The following is a 22,014-nucleotide window of genomic DNA, read 5'->3' as shown; positions in this document are numbered from 1 at the left end:
AGCCTGGAAGGCGGCCACCTCCGATTTCTTCCTGAAAGCCGGGTATGCCCTGCCCAGGCTCAGCTCTGCAGACTGGCCCTCAAGAACCAGCCTGCCCGGCCTGGCAGACCTGCAGGCGGCACACGGACCCCAAAACCCCGGCCCCATGTGGGAAAAGGCCAGTGCATTCCCAAGACCCCCGAGGCCAGAGGAGGGGAAAATGAGAGAGATCCTTTTTCTCTGAACTTGTTTTATTGGGGATGGTCGGACAAAGAAAATCCGGTTTGAACAGCAATTTTATGAAAACTGTAATAAAAAATTATTGAATTCAACTGGGAAAGGATCCTCGTTACTTAAACAACATACATAAGATGAGGAAAAAAAACTGTACAGGGAATTAAGTAAACCAAGGTGTCCAGACTTAAAAATAAATAACGTAAAAATGCCTCTTAGTTAAAACATAATTCTTGGATTTTTTTAAACTACTTCTGAGGATAAAAGTAACTTAATGTTGTACCAAAATAAAACTTTGATTATTAGTTTAACACTTTAAAAAAATAACAAATTATCAGATGCTCTAATATTCAGTAGTGCTAAACCACATATTTACATCATGGAACATGACAGCAGGCACAAAAAAATTTTTATGCTCTTTTAAATATGCATACATTTTTCAGTGTTTTTTAAATATATTTCTCCCATTTTGTGTAATACTGAAAGTAAGCAATATAATCTTAAGATCTCCAAAAATGTATATTATCCCAACATTTTTATCGGTTTTTAGCTAGAAGTTCTTCTCTACAGCACAGTTCAAAAAGAGTATGCATATATTGTAATTCAAGATGGTTAAGGTGCTCTAAAACAGACCTCTAACATAGCAGTGCATTGCCGAAGGGGGGGGGGAATGGTAAACTGCAATTTGCCCTCAAGAGATGCCGCACGGGTGTGCTCTTCCTGGCGCCCTTCACCTCCTCTGAATCGGTGGAATCGTCACCACGGCCAGATCCCCCGCCAAGGGCTGGTCTTGCCGGAAGCCCCTCAGGAGCTGCAACTTGCTACGGATGGGCAAGAGACGAGGGCGGATTTTCAAGCAGACACGGGGAAGGCAATTTTAAAAAGGACTCTGCCAACCTTTGTTTTCAGAACTTACTTCCCATCTTCCACCAATCAAACGTCCCAGCGAAATGCTTCCTTTACTAATTATCATTAGTAAATTGATAATAATTTGTATTATTATAGTAATTTACCAAGTGTGCCTCTGTGAAGTCCCTCTTCCAGCCTAGGGAGAAGCTATGGACCACACTCTTTTCTCGATCTCAAAAACTAGGAAAGGAAGGGGAATTCTTGCCCAACCTCCTCAGCTTTTAAATGTACCCAGAGGCCCCCCCCCACGCATCGGGGGAAATGAAATTGCTTATCCTTTAAAAAAAAATAAATATTCACACAAAACACAAACTTCTCAGACAGTCTGGAGGGTGGCAGCTCTGAAGCCACATAGGATTCATCCCATTTCTATCAGGTGCCCTTCAGCTGCCTCTGGAATGAACACACACACACACACACCCCTAAAATATCTAGGCTAATCTGAACAATAGCTTAATCTGTGCCACCCTGAGATGAGGGTAGTCAGCAACACAGCTCCTGCCAGTCTCAGCCAGGCAACATTTTCTGATTCTCTCCAGCCCCTTAAAAGCAACCAATTTGCATCTTCCTCTTCACAAAATCTCTAGGGGAAACCCCCCCCCCCAAACGTGGCTAAAACACCGTGCATTAGGGCCATTTTGCCAAATTCTTGACTGTGGAGGCCCCTCATTCCTTTCCAGCCGCTCCCCACAAAAGTGCAGGGGAGGCTGGTGGCTCCGTTACTGGGGACCAGCACATGCACACCTGCAATTAGGGCGCTGCAGCTCAGACCCCCCCCTCCAAGGAGGGCCCTGGAAAGCGCTTCCAAATCCCATCAGCTGTAAAGAGGGATTTAGAGCTTCAAAGTTCCACTAAACCCAAGCAAAAGTAGAGGAGGAGAAGGAGGAGATGGCACGGTGCCATCACAAAAGCCAATTCACCCTCAGACCACGTTGCAGTTCTAGAGTTGGGGGGGGGGTGTCTCTCCCTTGCAAGAGCAAATTTCCACAGACTTTCAGACCACCGGAATTGGCAGACCCCAGGCTCCCAAGAGCAATCTGCGAGGGACAGAAATAGCAGGGGGAGCGATCCTGAAACCGCAAGAGTTGAGCCAGGCCTCCTGGCTGCCTGCAGGCTAATTCTAGCGTTCACATGCTCCACGTTTAGTTACTGGATTTGTTTAAAGTGTTTTTTAAAAGTGCCACTAAAAGGAAAGTCACAAAAGCATTCGCCATGTGGCTCTCCCCAGCAACTCATGTGTGAGAAGAGGCAGACAGACAGACAGACAGACAGACACACACACAAGCACACAATCACCATGTTTCCCCAGCCAAGCTTCTACTTGCACCAGTCCAGCCCAAGGTCAACGGAGCAGAGCCCACAGCAGACGCTGGCAGGACGGGCTGGGCAGCTGGTGAGGGAGACGGAACCAAAGTCCAGAGATACTTTTGCCGAAAAGCAGCAGCAGCGGCAGCAGCACAACACTGGAAGCCACACAAAACATGTCTTCAGTTGGTCCGTGTGTATGAAGGGCCCCAGTGAGACCCAGAGGTCCCTTCGGACGGGTGGACGCAGCCAGGGAATCCCCACTGAGCCCCAAAGGTCCAAAGGGCCATCCCTGCCCCAGGCCGGAACATGAAGCAGGCGGGAGCCCTCTCCGATGCCAGGGCTGGATGGCTGGGCTCCTCCAGGCCGGCCATCTCCCTCGGTCCAGAGCCCTGTCCCTGCACGTCTCCCTGCCTGGCCCCTGCCCAGACGCTGCCCTTTGCAGGACCCCACTCTGGAGCAGCGGGGGGGGGGGGAGGCAGCCGGCCTCCTCCCCACGAGCCGTCACAGGCCGTTGCTGTTCCTATGGCTCAGGGGGGGCTTGGTGAGCTCCACCCCCGCAGAACGGGACTTGTTCAGGAACTTGGGCGCCCTTCGCAGCAGCTTCTGGGCCTCCGTGAAGGTCTCCGTCAGCTCCTTCTTCCACTGCAGGGACTCCGGGTCGCTCTAGGAGGGAGCAAAGGAGGCTGCAGCACACACACCCCGGAGAGACCCTCAGCGCCCGGCAGGACGGGCTGCCCCGGGACAGAACGAACCCACCATCCCTGCCACACACAGCAGAGGATGCCGCCTCCGCCCCCAACAAACCCGGCTTGCTCTTTGGCTGACCAGGATTGCAGACCAGGTGCGAGGGAGGAAAACGGTATCACTTTTTCAGCAGCTCAATCTGCCGGTCAGGTAGGAGCCCCAAAGCCCCTCCCAACAAATAAACTCCTCCCGGGGATGAACCCCTCCCCACTCCCAACCCCGGTTACCTCGCATTGCAGGACGAACTGCTTCCCTCCTTTGATCCGGAGCAGGATGCACTTTCTATCCTTGACCTGAGTCTCCTCCACCGAGAGGATCTGCTCCATCGTTAGCAGGTTTTGCTGAGGGGCGAAAGGAACCCAGAGGTTGCCCAGCCTGGGAGCAGCCAGCGCAGGGGGGGGGGAGCGGGGAGGGGAACCACTCACCCGGGACTCTCCTTCCCCTCGCCACTCCAGCCGGTTGGGGAAGAGGTAGAAGTAGCGCCTCTGCCACTGCGTCAGGAAGGGGTTCCCCAGCTTCAGCATGTAGCCGTGCATGATGCAGTCCTTCCCCAGAGCGTAATCTGCGGGGGGGGGGGAGCCACCATCAGTGGGAAGGCAGAAGGGACCCGTCTGGACATCCCCCACAGCTGGCATGGCCGGCTTCTGGAGTGAAGCAGGAGGAGGGCTGGGCTGGGGTGCCCCCGAGTTGAAGGGGGGGCTGCCAGACACTGTCTGGACTGCCCGGTGGGAGAGCCACCGCCAAGGATGGGCACACCCTTCTTAAGGAACGCATGGCTGGCAAAGAAGCCCAGCAGTTACAGTTTTGCCCTTCCTGGGCAGGAGGCGGCAGCACCCGGGTCCTTGGGTGGCTGAGGGGTACCTTCCTCATGGCCCAGCTGCTTGTTCTTTGCTCGCTTCCGCATCTCCACCTTGTCCGTGTCGGTGTTCACTGCCTCAAACACCGTTTCGGCCACTTCCTGCTGCCAACGCTCAGAAATCACCAGGGGAAAGTTCTTGTACAGCTCTTGGTCGCAGTCCAGCAGCTGGCGGCAGGAAGGGAGAGGAGAGAAAGGATTCGCTTCCAGAACCATCCCCTGGTTTGCAAGCAACACGCAGTTCATCCGCAGCACTTCGAGGAGCCAACAGCACACTAGTCCTCAGGAGACCCCCTGGCCTTAAACAGCCTTCATTCCACCATGTCGTAAGGCTGAGGTAGTACTGGATGCCCAGCGCCATACCAGCCTTATCCTCTCCTGCCCCGATGTTTTATGAGACACCCATCATCGGCCCCCAGATAGGGGGCCGCCCTCTCCCCAAAAGCCCCCCACCCACCTTAATGCCCTTTGTGTCCTCTTCATCGAAGGAGCCAATGTCAAAAGCATCCGCCGCATTGACTTCTCCCCTGGGGGGGATCAGGGGGGGTGAATACTGGCAAGGCAAGGAGAGCAGAGTTACAAACGGGCTCCCTGCAGAGATGAAAATCCTGGCTATTTATTTATTTATTTATTTATTTGGGCGACATTAGAGGCTTCAACATAAACCAGGTCTTTGCAATCGGGTTCAAATTCAGCAATGAAGGACCAGCAGAGTGTTCATTCAGAATTTCTATAGCATCATTGTCTGTTGGGTAAAGGGCTCTGTGTGCTGAAGGATCACCGCTGGGCTTACCTTTTGTAGGTAAACGTGCTGCCAATCAATTCCTTGGAAGAAAGGGTGAGCCTTGACCTCCTGGGCACTGTGGGATGAAGCACAAACACAAAGTGAGCTTCACAGCCCCAAAGCCGCGCGGCTGTCCCGTCTCCTACCTCGAGGGGCTGGATCCAGCCTCTCCCGGTGTATAAACCACCTGCAAGGACCAATGCCAGGGACAGGAGCTCAATGCCACTGCCCAATCAAAGCGCAGGGGCCCGCCATGCCAGCATCCACCTGACAGGGTAGGCAGGCAGGGCAGGTGGCTGTGAGAAGATCTGGGCTGGACAGACCAGGAGTCGGCCTTGGAATAAGTAACTCTGGTCCCCTAAAGAGCCCCACGCCAGCCACTGGGACCTCCTTCCCCAGCCGGGCAGAGGAGTTTGGCCCAGGAGAGGCTCAGGGGCCCAACCAGGAGCCCCTTTGTTTTCTGGGCTCAGCCCTGGCTAAAAAGGGAGGGGAGGGGAGGGCTTCAGCTGCAGGCGGGGAGCGGATCTGCTGTCGATGGGGCTTTTCCCTCTCTGCAACTATTTGAACTGCTTGCATGGAAGAGCATCAGGATTTTTGCAAAATAAACGCAGGATTCTTTAGATTAGGTAAACAACTGAATCCCCACAGCCCTCATTCCTCCACTTTTCCAGTGGGAACTCACCCACCACCTTGGCAGCCGAGCCGCTTCGTGATGTCCCGCTGGAGAAGCCCCTCCAGGAGAGTCTTGAGTTCAGGGGAAAAGGAATCCGGCAGCTCCACGTTCTGGGGAGGGGGGAGCAAAGGAGAGGCGCTCTGGGAGTTGGATCTGCCCCAGACACAGGTTTACGATCTTCCAAGAGCACCCAGCGGATCTCCTGTGCCGGAGACCTAGGCTCCCCCAGAATGGAGGGCTGGAGGGCCCCGCGAGGCTTCCCGGACAGAACTCCCCCTCCCCAAGGAGAGCGGCAGCCGCAGCACATCCAGACTGGAGCCAGCGGCTTTAACTGCACCGTTCATTTCCTTCCAAGCTCCAGAATACAGTGCAATAAAATGCCTCTTGCGCTGCTGGTTCTTGCATTTTTTTTCATGTCTTTAAAACTGCTGGGCGCAGTCGATGAGGAAGGGCACCTACTGAACGCAAAGATACGGGGCCCGACCCACCACTCGGAAGCCCCACTTACTGCAGTGAGCGTCAGGCGGTCGATCGCGTGCTTGTCTTTGGTTTTGTGTTGTCTGAAAGGGCTGTGCCTGCCGGGAGGGGGAGGAGGAGACACAGGCACAAGCCGAGACTCAGCAAGGCAGAGAGGGGGAAGGTTATTAGCCCCCTACATTAACGCCCAGCTGCTCATCTCCCGGGCTCCCACCCCCACCCCACCCGAGGGGGCCGGACTCACCCTCTGAGAAGCTTGAACAGCATGCAGCCCAGGGAGAACCAGTCGGCCGTGCTGTCGTAAGCCGTTCCCTTCTGCAGCACCTCCGGAGCCATGTAGCCATGAGTTCCACTGGAAAAGGGATGCACACATGGGACAGGCCTGGGGGGGAGGCGACACCTGGGAGCAGCAAAGGGGGAGCCGCCTCCTTCCTTGAGCACGGGCCCCAGGCTCAAGCTCTGCCATCGTCCACAGAAGGGATCCAGGGGGAGCTGCTGAGGGGGGCAGCCAAACTCGGGGCTCGGCTGACAGGCTTCCCCTGCAGAGCCTGCCTCCTTTCTCTACTCACACGCTGGCGTGGGGCTTCTTCTTGGAGAAATCACAAGCCAGGCCTAGGTCGGAGATCCTCACATGGCCGTGTTCATCCAGAAGGATATTGGCCGGCTAGGGAGAAACCCAGAGGCACCTGTGGCTCTGCCAGGTGGAGCAGCCGGCCAAGGACGAGTGCAAACGCAGAGAAAGTCACGCCGGACGGGCTGAGAGTGGAGTCCAGCCCTCCTCTGAGCCCTTCGCCGAGACATCCCGAGGAGAGGGGAGGGAGGGCAAGAGGCAGGTGCAAGGTCTCCGTACAGCCCCAGAACCCGGCAGACTTTGCTACTGACCAGCGCTGGCCCGATAGAGAGTCCCCTCGACCCACGGGGCCCGTTGTGCCCTTTGCAGAAACTGTGACAGCCGCCACTCCCAGCACCATCCTGCCGCTTCCTTCCCACTTCCCTTTTCGGATCTCCAGGATGAGCCCTTTTCGGGGACAGGACGCCGGCTACAGAGGGCATCCTGGCAAAGCCCCCGCTGTCCTCCCCTGGAGCCTTCGGGCCTCCTGGCAGAGGTTACCTTCAGGTCTCGGTAGACCACGGAGCGGCTGTGCATGTGTCCCAGCCCAAGGATGATCTCGGTGGCGTAGAAGCGCATCTCCTTCTCCGAAAAGACCCCGTGCTGGGAGAGGTGGTAGTGCAGGTCTCCACCTAAGGCCAAGAAGGTCCAACCTCAGCAGCAGCTCTCTGTGCGGAAAATCCCCAGGTTCAAGCTGCACCGTCTGCGCCCTGCAGGAGTCCTCAGGATGGCCTTTCCAGACCCCCCCGGACAGCCCCTGCTGTGGCAGTCTCTGTGGCCTGGGCCTTCCTCTCCAAACGTGTCCAAGAGAACCCCCCCCCCCCCGGCCCCACTCCCTGCAGCCAGCAGCAGAGAGTCAGACACTCCCCCCCACACACACTCATTTACCATTCATCAAGTCCAGAATGAAGCACAGCTTGCCGGGCGTGTGGAAGGCGTACGTCATGCACACAAGGAAAGGACAGTCCTGGGGGGGAGGGGGGAGACCGAGATTGGCATGATGCAAAGAGGCCCTCCCAGGCATAATGGCCCCCCACCCATTGTGAGAGAGGCCCTGAGCCGGGCAGGGAAGGAGAGGGGCTGCCCAGCTCCAGACAAATTGACCAAACGGGGGGCCCAATGGTGGCATTCTTGCTCCGTGACTCCCCAGGGTTTCTGCAAGAGCCAAGTCCTGCGGCAGAGCTTCCGGCTGCTTCAAAAAGGCCACACATTCCCTCAAGAGGCCTTGGTAAATCCAGACAGGCCCACGGTGGCTCAGCCACCGTGGGGGAGACCTCCCCGTTTCCTCCTGCGCTGCGACCTGACCCGAGGACCGCGCACTCACCCCAGTGCTGACGAGGGAGAGCATGATGCGTTCATTCAAGGCCAAGGTCTCCCCCTGCTTCATCTTGATCCTCTTCTTGTCCAAGCATTTCATGGCGTACCTGAGAAGTTGCACAAAGAGGCTGAGGCCGCCCCAGGGCACGAAAGGGTCAGGCTGCGTCCTCGCTTGCTCCCAGGTGCCTTCCAGGACTCGCTCTGCAATTTGCTGGTTTACGAATTAAAAGGATGAAAGCCAGGGATTTCTCAAGCAGGGCAATCGCGCTCTCCATTCAGAGTTTGGCTGACTTGTCCTGACCGGCGCTGTGCCTGAGTCCACGTGGGCAGCACCAGCGCAACAAGCTTTCCCACAGTTAAGCAATCCGTTGCCTTTTAACTTTTTCGGTGTAAAAACCGAGAAAACGTAGGGGCCACAGTTGAAGCGCGACTCAAACAAGAGGGGGAGATGTCCTTTCAAAGAGAAAATCTTCCTCCAACTTTTGGAGCACTGGGAGAATTAAACACATAAGGCAGTAACCCACCCCCACCCCCTCTGATTTCTAAGGGCTTTGTCTGGGACAATTCACGTTTCTCTCATCATACACACAAGCCACGCAACTGACATTTTCCCTGTGTCCGCTTTACGGCAACCGTAGACTTCTCCAAAGCCGCCTCTCCCAATAATCCGATGGACACTGAAGTCATTCATGGTCAGCTGCAAAGAGAAGAGGGCGACAATGTAGGACCGTTCTCCCCCTAATCTTCTCAACTTCACAGGGACACATTTGGCAAAAGCTTTGCAAAACACAATTACATGCTGAACACTTGCGGCCCAATACTGTGGGGTCATCCCAAACTGGCCCTCTGGCTAAAGAATATTTCTGGATCACACTGAGCCCCTCCGAGATGGACCTTGTTGAAACAACCCTCAGCCATGAATCTGCCCATTCCTGGCTTTATAAACATGCATCCAATAAAACATGCCTCAAAGATCAGAAAATACTTACGTGAATGTTCAGCTCTACATTTTTCCACTGGCAGTATCTTGTAAACTTATCGCTGGAAATAAGAAAAAGGGGGAAAAGTTATAGTCCATGACCGCAGTAAAAACAAAACTTTCTCCTAAGATGAACTTGAAAAACAAAACAAAATCAAGTTTCTGATTTTAAAAAGGTCTCTTGATCAGCTATTTTTTTCCTAATCGGGTGCCCTGGAATGAGAATAGCTTATGATGCTTCCCCTAAAAGGCAGGAGAGATTCCAGTAAGTCGCGGCTGAAAGAATATCAAGCTTCCGTATTTCCTAATCCCTTACGATTCTATTAGAAAAGCATTTTAAAAAGTGCTGAAATAACTTGTGAGGGGGGAAAAAAACTGAACACTGCAATTCAGAGAACTCAATACTCTAGTTTTTAATTTGAAAAGAGTGTTTATTTCTGAAGTCTCTTTGTAGACGCTCCCCCAATACAATGCAAAGGTTCCTGTTGTTCATTTTTGCAGGAAACATCTGGGAGAGCATGTAGCCCCAAGGAGGCCACCCACATTGGAAAAGGTCCGCTGGGATTCCCACAGCTGAGCTACACCTTACACCCTCCCAGAACACCCAAAGCATCTTGGCCCACCGGCCATTTCCTCCTTCCTGAGCTCATTTTGCAGAGACCCCCAAGGGCGATCAGATGGGGGGGGGGCTGCAGAGAAGGAAGGCGCCATCCAAGCCCTACCTTTCCAGAAAGAGCTGGAAAATGCTTCCTCGCAAGCTGCCACAGATTTCTTCCAAGTAGGGCTACGGGAGAAAAAGCCAAGAATATTGCAATTATCCAAACCACACTGGCTTCCATACCACAAACCCAGGAATAAAACCAACTTTGCTCAGTCCATCAATTGGGGCTATGCCTGTAGTGGCTGAGGATGATGGGCTTCAGAATTCAATACATTTTAAGGCTATCAAATTGCGTAACACTGATCTAGACTCTGAGTCCCTCTCTCTCCTGGAACGGAATCTTAACCATTCCTTGCTTTCTGCACAAGTGAGTCACTTTAGTCCGTGAATTGATTAAACTGTTTTCTGCTTTCTGCAAAAACAAACGAATCTCACATTCACCTGGAAAAGGGTGATTGGGACCTGCTTCTTGGCCAGGCGGGTCTGCACGTGACTGACGGCTTGTTTTGAAAAGGGCTGTAGGGAAAGGACTCGTATTTATTCATTCAGGTATTTTGGGGACAGAAAACACTTGAGGACATTTGCAGCATGACTGGGGCGCCTCTCTTCACCCTTCCAGGCAGGAGAAGCACAAAGGAGAAGCCCCTTTGTTCAATGAAGCCCAAACCATGGGGTCCCAGCCACCCCAAGCCAAACAGAGGCCCCCTCAGGGAACAAGACTTCCAAGTGGGACCTGCCCCTGGGCCCAGCTGCGGTGGGATGGCCGTGTTCCTACGCACGTGGGAGCAGGACAGCAGCTCCTTCATTATGAAGGTGTCGTAGATTTGGCGGCTCCTGATGAGACGATCCTCCTCAGAGTCCAGCTTCTCGTACTCTTTGATCTGCAAGACCCAACAGTGCGAAGGGATGGTTAAGCCCAGGCTTTGCCCAAGGGTGGGGGGCGCTTCTGGGTCCCTCTGGGAGGGCTGCAGATCGGGAGTGAAAAGCCCGGGGTGGGCAAGGTGGAATAGATTTAGAAAACGAGTTCCAAGATTCGCTGAAATCCTCTTGAAGGGAAGGGGGGGAAGGGGTGTTAACACTTCATTGTCCTCCGCTTAGACCCCAGGCTGATGGGCTGTTTTGCAGGGCTGTGGGGTGCACATCCTGAACCCTAAAAGGGCCTCCAAGACCGGCCAGTCTCCTTCCATGTTTCTCTCTTTCTCTCTGGGGTCACAATCAGCTGAGCGGTCAAAGGCTGCCTTAGCAGCAGACAGCCTTTTCACTCTCTTCTTCCAGAGAGCCAGAGATCTGCTAGTCTGGCCAGAAACCCCTCCCCCCCCAATCATGCCACCCTTTCTGACCCACCCTGCACTATTTTGGGAACACCCTAGAAGCTCTCCTTGTTCTGGAGGATGGGCCGGAGGCTCTCAAGTGACCATCAAGCCTCTTAGCTTAAAACGGACTCAGCTCCATCTGCTTATTCCTCTAATCAGTTTCCATGGAAAAGTCCCACCGGTATTTGCCTCAGGTCTGCAGCCACGCAGAGATCGGGAGAAGGAGCTTTGGGGGTGGGGCGGGGGGGGGGTAAGGAAGGGCTGCTTGAATCCAGTCATTGGGGAACGCCTGCATCGCCTCCCACCTAACCTTTGGGGCTGAGGCATTGCTTAGCTTGTAAGGTCAGCATCCCAGCAGGGAGCCCGCCTGGCATCCCCCAATTCATGTGCCACCGATTAAATTTCTGGCCCCGCAGGCTCTGGGTCCTGGGGGCTGGCAGAGAAGGCACTGCCAGCAGCCTGAATCCGCCTAACAGCCATTCAGGACATGCCAAGCCCTGACACCCCCCCCCCCAGGGCTTCCCGACGGCCGCCCCCTGCGCCTCCAGCCCCGAAGCGCTTGACATGCTCCAGAGCTCCCACTTCTCCAGATGCTTCTTTTCCAGGACTCAGCCTGAGACATCTGGAAGTCAGTCGCGCGAGTGACGGCTGCAGCAGGTCCCACTGGGTGCAGTGGAACCGGCTCAGCCAGCAGCCTTCCACAGAGAGCCTTTGCAGAACTCAACACCAGCCTACACAACTTCTGGAAAGCCATCCTGAGAAAGCAGCCGTTAACTGACACTGGGGTGAATCACTCCTCAAAACACACTTTGCAGTGTGACTCACAGAGCAGCAGATGAGTTTCCTGGAGTGCGGAGGCTCTCTCTCTCTCTCTCTCCTTCTCTCTCTCTCTCTCTCTGCTCCTTGCCACACAGTCCTCTGATCAGATTTACTCAGTGCCTAAATGCACCATCATTCCACCGATTCCTTAAACACACTAAGATCCTTTTCATCACTTTAAAAAAACCCTCCAACTCCCCGGGAGAATCAGAAAAGTGCAGGTTCTCACCTCTTCGTAAAACTTCAGCTGCGGAACGCCTTCCTCAACGTCGGTCTGGCAAAAGTCTCTGAACAAGAGGAATCCTAGGAGACAAACAAGTGAAAGAAGCAGAAGGCCTGATCCCAGGCAGGATGCCTCATCACTCATGGGGGGGGGGGCAGTGTTCATCTCCCGTGTCTGTCCCTCCAGAGAAGGGACCAAATGGCCAGAGAAGTCGGCCTTCTACAGCCAGGACAGGAGAAGAGTTGATTAATCAGCAGATGAGTCTCAATCTGAAAGTGAGCATCCTTTACCAAAACGCCAGGACTATTTTTAAACACATTTTATTTTCACATCTGCTTCCTTCACTTAGCAGCCGGGTTTCCTCTCTGTTGTCTTTTTTTAGAAGGCCGCGTCTTCTGTCTTGTTATCCCAATAGCAAAGCAAGCACAGAAAGACTCAACCTTTGAAAACAGGCAATGAGACCAGCAGGCGATCCCAGTCAGCTATGGATCTACCATGACCGCATGAGGTCTCCTAAATGGAGGGGCTCACGGTCCCTGCCTGCCTATCAGCCCTTTGGGGGAGACCAGACAAGGGAACCAGCCTCATGCGTGCCAACGCCATGCAGCTCTTAAGGCTCTTCCCCTCGTCTGCATGAGCAGCAGGGCAGGTCAAGTCCCAGAGGCCTTCTCGGATTGCGCTTCTACTCAGGACTCAAGAGGAGTCTGTTATCCGACTATTGTGCTGCTGGCGTCTCTTCCTCCTGTTCCTCAAAGTTATTCTTTCTGTCTAGCGCGGCCTTCAACATTGCCTAGCCCAGGGGTAGGCAACCTTGGCTCTTTTATGACTAGTGGACTTCAACTCCCAGAATTCCTGAGCTTCCGGAGTTGAAGTCCACGAGTCATAAAAGAGCCAAGGTTGCCTACCCCTGGCCTAGCCGGAACCCACAAGTGGTGCTATCCAGTACAACCGACAAGGTAACAGCACAACGTATTCAACAGCTGCTTCTTCAGCCTTTTCAAGCTGACAATAATCTCCCCCAGCCAAGCAAGCAGCAGCTATTTTTAAAAGATTTCACATTTTCAAAACATCCTTTTAAGAATCCCTCTCCTCTTACTGTAAGAAGAGGGGTGGATTTCAGTTAAGCACTTTCAGTCACTTTTCATCCTGTCTAACCATTGGGGTTTCTCCATCGCCCAAACAAGCAGCTGCCCAAACTTTGATAAGCATTTCAAAGTCCAAACCAAGTTTTAAATAATTCTCATGTGAGCGATTCCCCTGATCGAAACAAGCATCTTTAGGGAATGTCTGCATAGAGGAAACCGCGGGAAGGGCCGCTTTCAAATCCGAGCCCCTGATCTAAGCGGCTAATAAAGGTTTCATCTTTTCCAGGCGCCAGAGAAGACTTCCTACCATCAGCCTCAAGGTCCCATCTCACCCTGAGGCCGTGATTTTTTAAATCCCAATCTGTTCACATTGGAAAAAGAATGAAATGGGGAAAATCTCCCCTTGTGAGGCGCCTGGAGCAATTGGCTGGATTACTCACAAAGCCTGCTCAGGGATTAGGCTTGGCAGGCATGAGACGCTCCAGCTCAGCATCTGTCTGGCATTGTTTACACTTCTGAGGGCAACCCTTCCCGGGATTTCTACAAACTGAGCTGCTGGAGGTAAACCCCGACAGGAAGCAAGCCCTAAGCCTGCACTGCCTGTCACCCACACACGCAGGCCTGCCGTGCCACACGAACACCCAGAGTCACACATCAAGCTCCCTCCAGAAAGCTTCAGCCGTTGCAAGCAAAATCCTGAAGGTGAGAAGCAGGCAAGGGTCCAGCTCTGCCGCAGAGTTGCCTGTCTGGGCACCATCGTCCCGCTGGGCGAGCCTGTTGAGGGAGCTGCCATAGCTGGCCAAAGCAGAGTGCCTGAGCCAGAACACCCGGCAGCCATTCCTGTGAGCTGCACGAGGGTCTGTGCATGTTGCTGGCAGGAGAGGGGGTTATCCGGCAAGGCCACGGATCAGCCACCCCCTCCACACCAGCTCAGACAACTGCACACGGTCACAATCGCTCCTCTGAAGCGCTTGGAGGTACCGCTTGGCTTCTGGTCCCCAGTGATCCCAGAAAGGCAAAGTTATGGTTTCTCCCCAAACTCAGGATGGGCCTTGCCCTGCGTGATCCTGCACCCCAATTTACCTCAAGACTTACCAATCTTCTGATTGAAGACCTTGTCGAAGGTCAGCTCTCCCCTCTCCTTCAAATACTTCTGCATCACACTGCGGATGCTGAAAGGCGGAGAACAGAAATGGTAAAGGAGCAAATGTAGAGCAGACATTTCAGCCCACAGCCAACCATCCTGACCCCCCAAGTCTTATGCAGGCAAGGGGCTCCTTCCCAGCACCCACTCTTGGGGCCCTCCCACCAGCGAGCATCAAGGAATGCCCGCTGTTCCTGCCACTGCTCTCACTGGCCAAACGACAGCCAGTCTGCCATCAGTCTGGATGCTCAGACCACCAACTGCAGGGACAAAGCCGAGACGCTCAGCCAGAGTTCCCTGCAGGGGCCTTGCGGCCGGACGCCAGGCCCAGGCTCAGACCAACAGCCTCAAATTTGTAACGATTTGGCCAGGAATGCAGGATGGATCTCTTAGCTGGGAATCCAGAGTCAGGACCTTTCCCCTGAGGACCAACAGGGGACAACCCCTAAGAACTGAGGTGGGGGGGCAGCAGCAGAGAGACCCCAAGGCCAGACCCCTAACCCAAGTTCACACACCTCCCAAAGACCTATTATTGGGTTTCAGCTGAACAGGCTGGGTTTTAAGCCAGCCTTTACTCATAAGCCATAAATTGTGGCTTGGTGTTGACACTCAGCCAACCGGGTCTTAGGGCCAGAGGTTGACTCCACCACTGGCAGTTGGCAGGGGTCATTGGGGGATCCAGAGAGGCCTCAGAGCAAAGCGGCATGAGGGACTGCTAAGAGGGGTGGCCAGTCAGGGAGGGGACCACCCTGAATCTGGGGGGGGGTCAGTCTAGTGTTTGCACATTCCCTGGAGTAAAAAAAGTTGGCCAATAGACAAGTTTAGCCTCCCCCCCTGAAAAGATACGTCCACATCCACTCAGATACATTGAAAGGCACAGCCGAGTATTGGAAGCAGCAGCTGGTCTGGGACTGCTCAGGCCAATTTTGGGGAGGGGGTGTGGTGCCACCTGGAGACCTGGCACTTGCCCCCCAGGGGAGCCCCCTGGATTTCAGCCCCTTTGGGGCGACCTGAGGATGGGACGGTCCCAGGGTGAGGGGGCAATTCCGGGGGGGGCTGCCTCGGAGGGCCGGGGGGGCTCATTGAAGGAGGAGGAGGAGAGGTGCCCTTTTGCGCCTCCCGGGGGGGGCTGCTGGATGCGGGGAAGGAGGCTGTTGATCGGACTTGGGGAGGGGGCTGACAGCCCTCCCCTCCCTTCCCTGCTGGCACCAGAAAGGCGGCAAGATGGAGGCTGCTGAGGGGGGGAGAGGGGGTCTCTGAAGGGCCGAGAAAGAGGGCTCCCCCGGCCCTGGCACGGCGGCTTCCCGGCCCAGAGAGCCGCCCTCGGGTCCCGCTCGCTCCCCCGCCGCCCGGGCCGCGCCGCCTCACCTGGGCTCCGGCAGGGTGAGCTTCTTGCTGGCCCGGGCCGCGGGAGAGCTGCGGCTCTTCTCCATGGCCATGAGGTAGCTGACGTCCGCCAACACCGCCTCCAGGTCTGCCATCTTGGCGGGGCCCGCCGGCCCGGGGACCCCGCCGGCCCGCCCGGCTACCGCCCGCGCCGCCCCCGGCCCGGCCCGGCCCCGCAGCAGGGGCGCCCCTGGGGGGGCATGGCCCGGCCCGCGCAGCGCAGCCGGCCGCGGGGCTCTAGGCGGCGGAAGGCCGGGGGGCTGCGCTGCGCCGCCCCGGCATCGTCCTCGGCGCAACGGCTCCTCGCGCGGCTGCACGCCGCCGCCTCGCGCCTCGCTGGGGGGGGGGGAGGAGGAGGAGGAGGAGGGAGGGGCGGCGGCCTTGGAGCGGCGGCGCTGCTCTGCGTCTCCGGGCGGGGCGGGGCGGGGGAGCGAGGCGTCCCTGCTGCGCTGCCCCTCAGCTCCAATTCCCTGACCTAACTCGCTTCCTCCGTTCTCATGACCCGCTGAACCCGAGGCCCCTCGAGCCTTGGCGGAGGCATGGCTTGCCCCAAGAGGAGGCCCCCCCCCGAACAGAAAAGACACGCTTGGAAGTATGCCAATATATGCAGATTTAAGTAATGCGACCTATTGGGTCGATTACGGCTTCTTTCATTCGGTGACGGTCTCGGCTATCAAAGTAACCAAATGGTGCACCAGAAGATTTCTTTTTTGCTGTAGATTTGGTTTGTGTTAGTCCTATGTTTGGTGCATTTAAAAGAATTTAGAAGGAATAAAATAATGCTGTGAACGTGAGTCAGCTAAATTAAAAAAGAGTGAGGATCATTTTCCTTGTTTCTCCTTTCAAGTAAGTAAATTTGAAAACAATTGAATAAAACAACAAGCTCATTCTAATTGCATTTGTTTTATTGTGCCGAAGAAAAAATTGCATCATGTTTCCAAAAGCTGGAGCTGAGGGCATTTCTGGCAGCAGAGAAGCGTCTTCACTGAAGGTTCTGCCCCGGCATCGCTTGCTTCACCAGATACCTCCTTTTAAACGTTAAATATCGGACAATCGTGGGGAAAATTAACTTTGGCTGGGGCTGTTTCTGTGATTATTACCTACAAATCCTTTCCTTAAGTTGCAATAACACCCTCGCTTGCCCCTCACAGCACACGGAAGCCAGCTGGCAGCTGAGGGTCCCCATCTGTCCAGGTAGCTCCCCCTTGGCGAGGGTCCTCGGTCACAAGCCAAATTGGGAAGTCTCTTTCCGCAGAGCTTCCAGTTTCGATTCCATCAAAGACCCCATCCGACTCAGCCAAATATTTTGGATCTTTCATTAGGCATTTGCAGATAGGCCTATTTCCCCCCCCCCCCAATCACAATCCTTGATCTCCTCCTCAGCAATGGCCGCCAAGCATTTTAAAGAAAACTATGCCAAGTGGCTGCCCTTTTCTCCTGTTTTGCCACAATCAACCTGCTTTGCAAAACATCCGAAGGGCCCTCCAAGCAGGAATTTAAAAGGCCACAAAAGCAGCATAATCACCTGGCTCTCTGCAGGTTTTCTTTCCCCTAAAAGTAATCAATGAGCAAGGAGGAGACTGCCGGGAGCCACCGGAAGGGCTGCAGGGAAGGAGGGCCTTTGTGCTGGTTCTAGGCCCCTTCATAGTTGAGGGTTTCCATCGAGTACGGAGCCAGACTCTCTGCAGACCCAAATGCTTTCCTTCTGGGACGGCCGATGCTGAAGGCCTCCAGATGCTCCCGTTCTTGTCCAAAGACGGGCCTTGCAAACCCCAGCAAATCTCTTCCTGCTGAGACAGGGCTGGGGGACACAGCTACCTCTTGCAGCTGTCTTTGTTCTCTCTTCGCTCCCCAAATCTCTGCTGGGGCATCTCGGCTGTAGCCTGGCAAGGATTGCCAGAAGCTTCCGGCACTCCAAGGGTTCTCCTCGGATTCAGAAAAGTTCTCCTGCCGAGGCCACCTTCGGATACACCATTGGGAGGGGAAAAACTCAGTCTCGTTGCTCAAACTGCCAGGCTCTCTTGCCTGCCCACATGGGCACTGAGGCAGCTGCAGCGCTCCCTCCCCTCCCCTTCCTGGGGAAAATTACAGAGGACCCGGGGATCTTCCAGATGGATTGTCCTGCAAAGGGGCAGGAGGGGAGCAGGCGACATGGTGGCGCCAGAGGAAACGGAGCAGGGGATGTGGGTGCCTGGCAATCACGCCTGGAGAGCGATTGCCAGGCACCCACAGTGACTCCACCCATCTCTGCAGGTTTGCGCAGAGGCGACTGCAGTTACAGCCTTTGGGTGTCCTGGAACTGAAGGGGAAAGATGCCAGATGTTCTTCAGATGTCTCAAACGTGCCAAAGCGCAGAGAACGTAACAGGCTGGAGAACCAAAGGGGTGTGAGGCCTAGGCCCCTTCCCCTCTCCCCCCCTAGAGCAAGAGAACACAGGCGGCAATACAAAAGCAACTTTGCCCCAACCCTCCCTTCATCTGTTGTGCAGAAGTTAAAAACATCTAAATATTTTGCAAAGCGATCCAATCAATGCCTGGATCCTGTGCTTACATTTTTTCTGCCATCTTTGGACAGGGGGCAGACTGAGCCATTCCCCTCCCAGGGACTCTCGTCCACTGGCACCAGTTAATCCCATCAGGTCCCACATGGCTGGGCAGTGAGGAGGGGGGGAGGCTTGCCAATAGCCAGCTGAATCAGCCTTTCTGTCACTGCTTCCTGCGTAGGCCAAGGTAGGCTCCCCAAAGATTTGCCCTGCTCAGTGTCCAGCCCACCAATCCAGGCCAAAGACCTTTTGGCACGGGCAGGGGGAGGGTGGGGAAGAGAGGGAAATGGGGGCGAGGGGAGCAAGGCCTGTGAGGAGGGCAAAGGTTCCCGGAGTCCAGCTGGCCTGGCTGCCTCCTCCTCCCCTTCAAGGAGGCGTAAAGCTTGCAGAGGCCTCTGGAGTGGCCGGGCTGCCCGCTGGCACCTCCAAACCGAGGGCAGCCTGGCCTGATCTGCCTGGAGCCCCATGGGGGGGAGGGGCAACCCCAGGAGAAAAGGAAGCCGAGGATCCGACCAGACCGGAGGAGGAGGACCGGGAAGAACGTTTCAGATGACAAAAGCTTTATTCAGGGTGGGAAGCAGAAGCAGAGGCAGCGAGCGAGCAGCAGAGAGGGGGCCCGGCCGGGCAGCGGAGGAAGACCGGGAGGCAGAGGGGGGCACTCCGGGGCCCAGCCAGGGCTTAGCTGGTGCGGTAGAATGCGCCCTGCTGGTGCCACTGCATGTCCCGGATGCGCCGGACCGACTGGATGTGAGGCTGCTGGGCTCCAAACTCCAGGTTGTCCTTGTAGTCGCCCTTCTCAAACAGGCACTGGTAGCCACGGTAGCCGGGGTACTGGTAGCCCACCCACCTGAAGGAGGAGGGCAGGGTCAGGGGGGCAGGGAGCTCGACCCTCGGCTCATGCAAGGGGAAACCAGGAAGGGAAGCCTAGGGCGCCTCCCCAGGGGAGGGTCCTGCTTCCCGCCCAGAGACTTACGTGCCACTTTGCACTCGCACAGAGGACACCTTCTCCTGGTAGCCGTAGGCATGGAAGCTGGGCACGTCATCATCCACAATCTCGATTTTCTTGCCGCTGAAGCTGGGATTCTCGTACAGGACGATCTTGTGCTCCTGACTGTCCTGCAGGGAGGCAGGGGAGGAGGGGAGCGGAGGGAGGGCCCCAGCTTCGGGTGGGGGTCCAGGACCAAACCTGAAACACTCTTAAGTGCTTCCCAATCCGGGTTCGCCCTATAGCCCGTCGGGACAGAGCGGCAGGGCAGAGCTGTTCTCCGTGCACGTTTTCCCTTCTCCCTTGGTGCCTGCTGAGCCCCCGGCTTTCTCGTGGCTACCCCCTCCTCTGGTGGCCTTGCCCGGCAACCATCGCCATCCCTCCCCATGGCAGAAAACAGTGGCAGGAAGCTTGCAGGGGGCCCTGGGCTAGAGCCCAGGGTCTGGCTGCCAGGCCAAGCATTCCTCCCTCCCCTCCGAGATCCCCCCTTTGGCACTCACCACTTTGATGGGCCTCAGGGCGGAGATGCTGTCACTCCTGCGGCTGCTGGTCCAGGAGTCCCAGCGGGGGTACTCCCCCTTCTCAAAGATGAACTGCTCCCCTTTGAAGTGGGCCTGCTCATATCCCACCCACCTGGCAGCAAAGAGAGACCAGGGTGAACCCCTGGTCGGAAGTTCCCCCCCCCCAAGGAACCCCACTAGAGCTTTGGGGCTGCCACCCTCCCTCTGAAACACTTGGGGGAGCGGGAGGGAAAACCGATCCACGGGAGGCAGCAGTCTGTCGTGGTCACCCCAGGCCCACGGCCTCAGTGCGGCTCACGGCCTCCCTGCCTCCCTGCCTCCGAGCCCCCTTCCCTGGCACTCACGGGCCAGAATGCACCACAATGGAGCTGACTTTCTCTATGCCGGCCTCCTTCAAGTTGGGGCAGGGGGTATTCAGCTCCTGGCAGCGCCCCTGGAAGTTCTCCTGCTCGAAGAGGGCAATCTGGGAGGATGAGAAGAGGGGCTGTGAGAGCCTTTGGGGCGCCCCGCACCAAGAGGGGAAGGAATCCTCTGCATCGGGGCCCGTCCGATGGAGGAGGGAGCAAGATGGCTTCTGCCTCCCTCAGCCCCCCAGGCAGAGGGTCTTTTCCTCTCCGCCTGTCCACACAGGTTGCTCTCCGCCCCACACTTAGCTGTCTAGGGGTGGGCCCACTGACCTTGGAAGTGGCTTGCAGCTGCTTCGAGGTCTGATGGTCCAAGGCCATGGTGAAAGGGGGCTGCTCCCTGAGGAGAGAAGTCACACCAGGCGGGGCACACAGCTGCCCCCGCCACGGCCCCCACCCTATCTACCCGGTATGCTCCAGAAGGGCCACCACCCCTCCCATCTTCCCATCTTGGGGACCTCTGGGCTTCCAGGGGGTGCTTGGCATCTCTCCAGCTCAGGGGAGAAGCTGGGCCATCGCCCGGCTCGGGACTGGCATGGGAAGAGGGATGGATGAAGACTTGCCAAGGGGGGCTTGCCAATAATAAGGAAGCATGGGGCATTTGCAAGAGGGAAGGGGAAAAGGAGAGGAGCCACTTCCTCTGATCCCAGTAAAATCCTGGGAAGCAGAAAAGGGATCCTGGCGTATTTAGCCAAAAGAGAACCCTCATTTACCGCTTCCAGGGACGGGGGGGGGGGGAGAGGTTGCAGCCAACTGGCCAAGAAAGTGGCCAGACTTCCTCTCTCTGCCCACTGCAGAGTCTCTGTCCTTCTTCCCACCATCTTTCTGTTCTGCCTCTGCTCCTCCAATCTGCCCTTTTCCTCTATCAGACTCAACCCTGCTTGGAAAGAGACCCACGCAAAAGGCACCGTCAACCCCAGAAAAAGTGAAGCGGAAGAAGCCTACCGGTTGCACCAAAAATTTGCTTCTGCCGCTGAAAACCCGCCGCCGAGCCCCGCCATTTATAGAGGGCGGCAGAGTCCCAGGCCAGCAGTATTGATCAGCATGTGACCCAAACCAAGAATGCTGGATTAAAGTATAATGCAAACAAGAGTCAGCTCCCCCCCTGCCTCCCTTTGTCCTGGGAGAGTTATTTCATGAGCTTTCAGTTTGGAGCTGCCCGCTTTGCTGGCTCAGCTCCGTGGGCAAGGAGAGCCCAGTTTTGTTGAGCTCAGCAGGTTCAGCCACCCAGGGTCTGGCGCTGCAAAACCCCTCCCCCCTCCCGAGTGGCCCCGGGGCTGTGCCAGCCGGAGCTGGTCCCTGCAACCAGGCCCTTTACGGGTGGGCAGGTGGGCTTCTCCACGGCACAAAGGGCTCCGAGCAGCCTTTCTCCCTGGGAAGCCAGGTCCAAACTCCCTAATCAGGCTCAGGCAGGCATCTCTGCTTACAAGCAGGCAGGGAATCCCCAAGTCCAGGAACAGACCCCTCCTCCCATGGGCCAGTCAGACTGGAGAGGAGGGCAAGTGCAGCCCCCCCCCCCAGGGCTCGTGGTGGTCCTTCCTGAAACTGCTGCCTCCGTTCATGCTCCTCAGGCTCCCGGTCTGCCCGCTGACATTTCCTGCCCTGAGAAAGTCCCACCTCTCTGGGGGAGAAAACCACCACAGCAGCTCCCTGAGGACTTCAGCCCAGGGCTGTCCGGAGAGCTGTGGAGCAGCCTGGGCAGGGCGGGCCCCATCTGCTCGGCTGCTACGGGTGGCCAGCCTGTAGTCAGAGGGCTCCCAGGTGGTCTGCTGCATTTGGCGAGGGGCAGCCAAACAAGCAGAGCGAGAAGGTGGCCCCATGCAGGTTTCCGGGGTCTTCTGGGGTCTTTGCAGGGAGTGAGTGGCTTTGGGAGACAGGAGGCCTCGAGAGCTCCCCCTTGTGGCAACAAACAGAAGGGAGTCTGTGACCGGAGCGTGACTGGCAGGGTGCAAGGTGAGCCCAGGACAGCTGCTCCCTTTGATGTGGAAAGGAGGCAGCAACCCTCCCCGCCCCCCTGTATGTCCATGCTCCCACTCCGTCCTCCCAGAGGAAGAGCCTGGC

General features: G+C 56.1%; 2 protein-coding genes across 2 annotated transcripts; both read right to left on the bottom strand.

The window, feature by feature from the left end:
- Nucleotides 1–218: 218 nt before the first annotated feature.
- On the bottom strand, nt 219–15,694 carry GRK3 (G protein-coupled receptor kinase 3). Its single transcript, XM_039362815.1, has 21 exons — nt 15,484–15,694; nt 14,067–14,143; nt 11,893–11,966; nt 10,311–10,412; nt 9,973–10,047; nt 9,593–9,654; nt 8,881–8,932; nt 8,497–8,588; nt 7,899–7,998; nt 7,463–7,541; nt 7,076–7,206; nt 6,534–6,628; nt 6,209–6,316; nt 5,996–6,062; nt 5,497–5,597; nt 4,824–4,890; nt 4,488–4,583; nt 4,036–4,198; nt 3,600–3,736; nt 3,402–3,515; nt 219–3,093 (listed from the first exon to the last, which is right to left on the bottom strand). The coding sequence occupies exons 1-21, from the start codon at nt 15,594–15,596 to the stop codon at nt 2,932–2,934; spliced, it is 2,067 nt and encodes a 688-aa protein (XP_039218749.1). The 5' UTR covers nt 15,597–15,694; the 3' UTR covers nt 219–2,931.
- A 2,888-nt stretch (nt 15,695–18,582) lies between these two features.
- On the bottom strand, nt 18,583–21,922 carry CRYBB2 (crystallin beta B2). The gene is made up of 6 exons (XM_039362835.1): nt 20,899–21,922; nt 20,227–20,293; nt 19,894–20,012; nt 19,529–19,661; nt 19,017–19,159; nt 18,583–18,890 (listed from the first exon to the last, which is right to left on the bottom strand). The coding sequence occupies exons 1-6, from the start codon at nt 20,952–20,954 to the stop codon at nt 18,722–18,724; spliced, it is 687 nt and encodes a 228-aa protein (XP_039218769.1). The 5' UTR covers nt 20,955–21,922; the 3' UTR covers nt 18,583–18,721.
- Between the last annotated feature and the right edge of the window lie 92 nt (nt 21,923–22,014).

Source organism: Crotalus tigris, unplaced genomic scaffold (assembly GCF_016545835.1).
Source record: "Crotalus tigris isolate CLP2741 ecotype Arizona unplaced genomic scaffold, ASM1654583v1 scf7180000019478.12717781048:2074007, whole genome shotgun sequence".
NCBI lineage: Eukaryota > Metazoa > Chordata > Lepidosauria > Squamata > Viperidae > Crotalus > Crotalus tigris.
This window is presented reverse-complemented; position numbering and strand designations above follow the sequence as displayed.

Excerpts from the sequence above, each read along its gene's own strand:
- GRK3 (XM_039362815.1), bottom strand. The coding sequence starts at position 15,596 with ATGGCAGACCTGGAGGCGGTGTTGGCGGACGTCAGCTACCTCATGGCC. Across the intron at positions 7,207-7,462 it reads CATTCTGGACTTGATGAATG|GTGGAGACCTGCACTACCAC; the intron begins GTAAATGAGTGT and ends TCTTGGCCTTAG. Across the intron at positions 3,737-4,035 it reads GCAGCTGGGCCATGAGGAAG|ATTACGCTCTGGGGAAGGAC; the intron begins GTACCCCTCAGC and ends CCCCCCCCGCAG.
- CRYBB2 (XM_039362835.1), bottom strand. The coding sequence starts at position 20,954 with ATGGCGGGGCTCGGCGGCGGGTTTTCAGCGGCAGAAGCAAATTTTTGG. Across the intron at positions 19,662-19,893 it reads ATTGTGGTGCATTCTGGCCC|GTGGGTGGGATATGAGCAGG; the intron begins GTGAGTGCCAGG and ends CTTTGCTGCCAG. Across the intron at positions 18,891-19,016 it reads GTGCGAGTGCAAAGTGGCAC|GTGGGTGGGCTACCAGTACC; the intron begins GTAAGTCTCTGG and ends CTCCTCCTTCAG.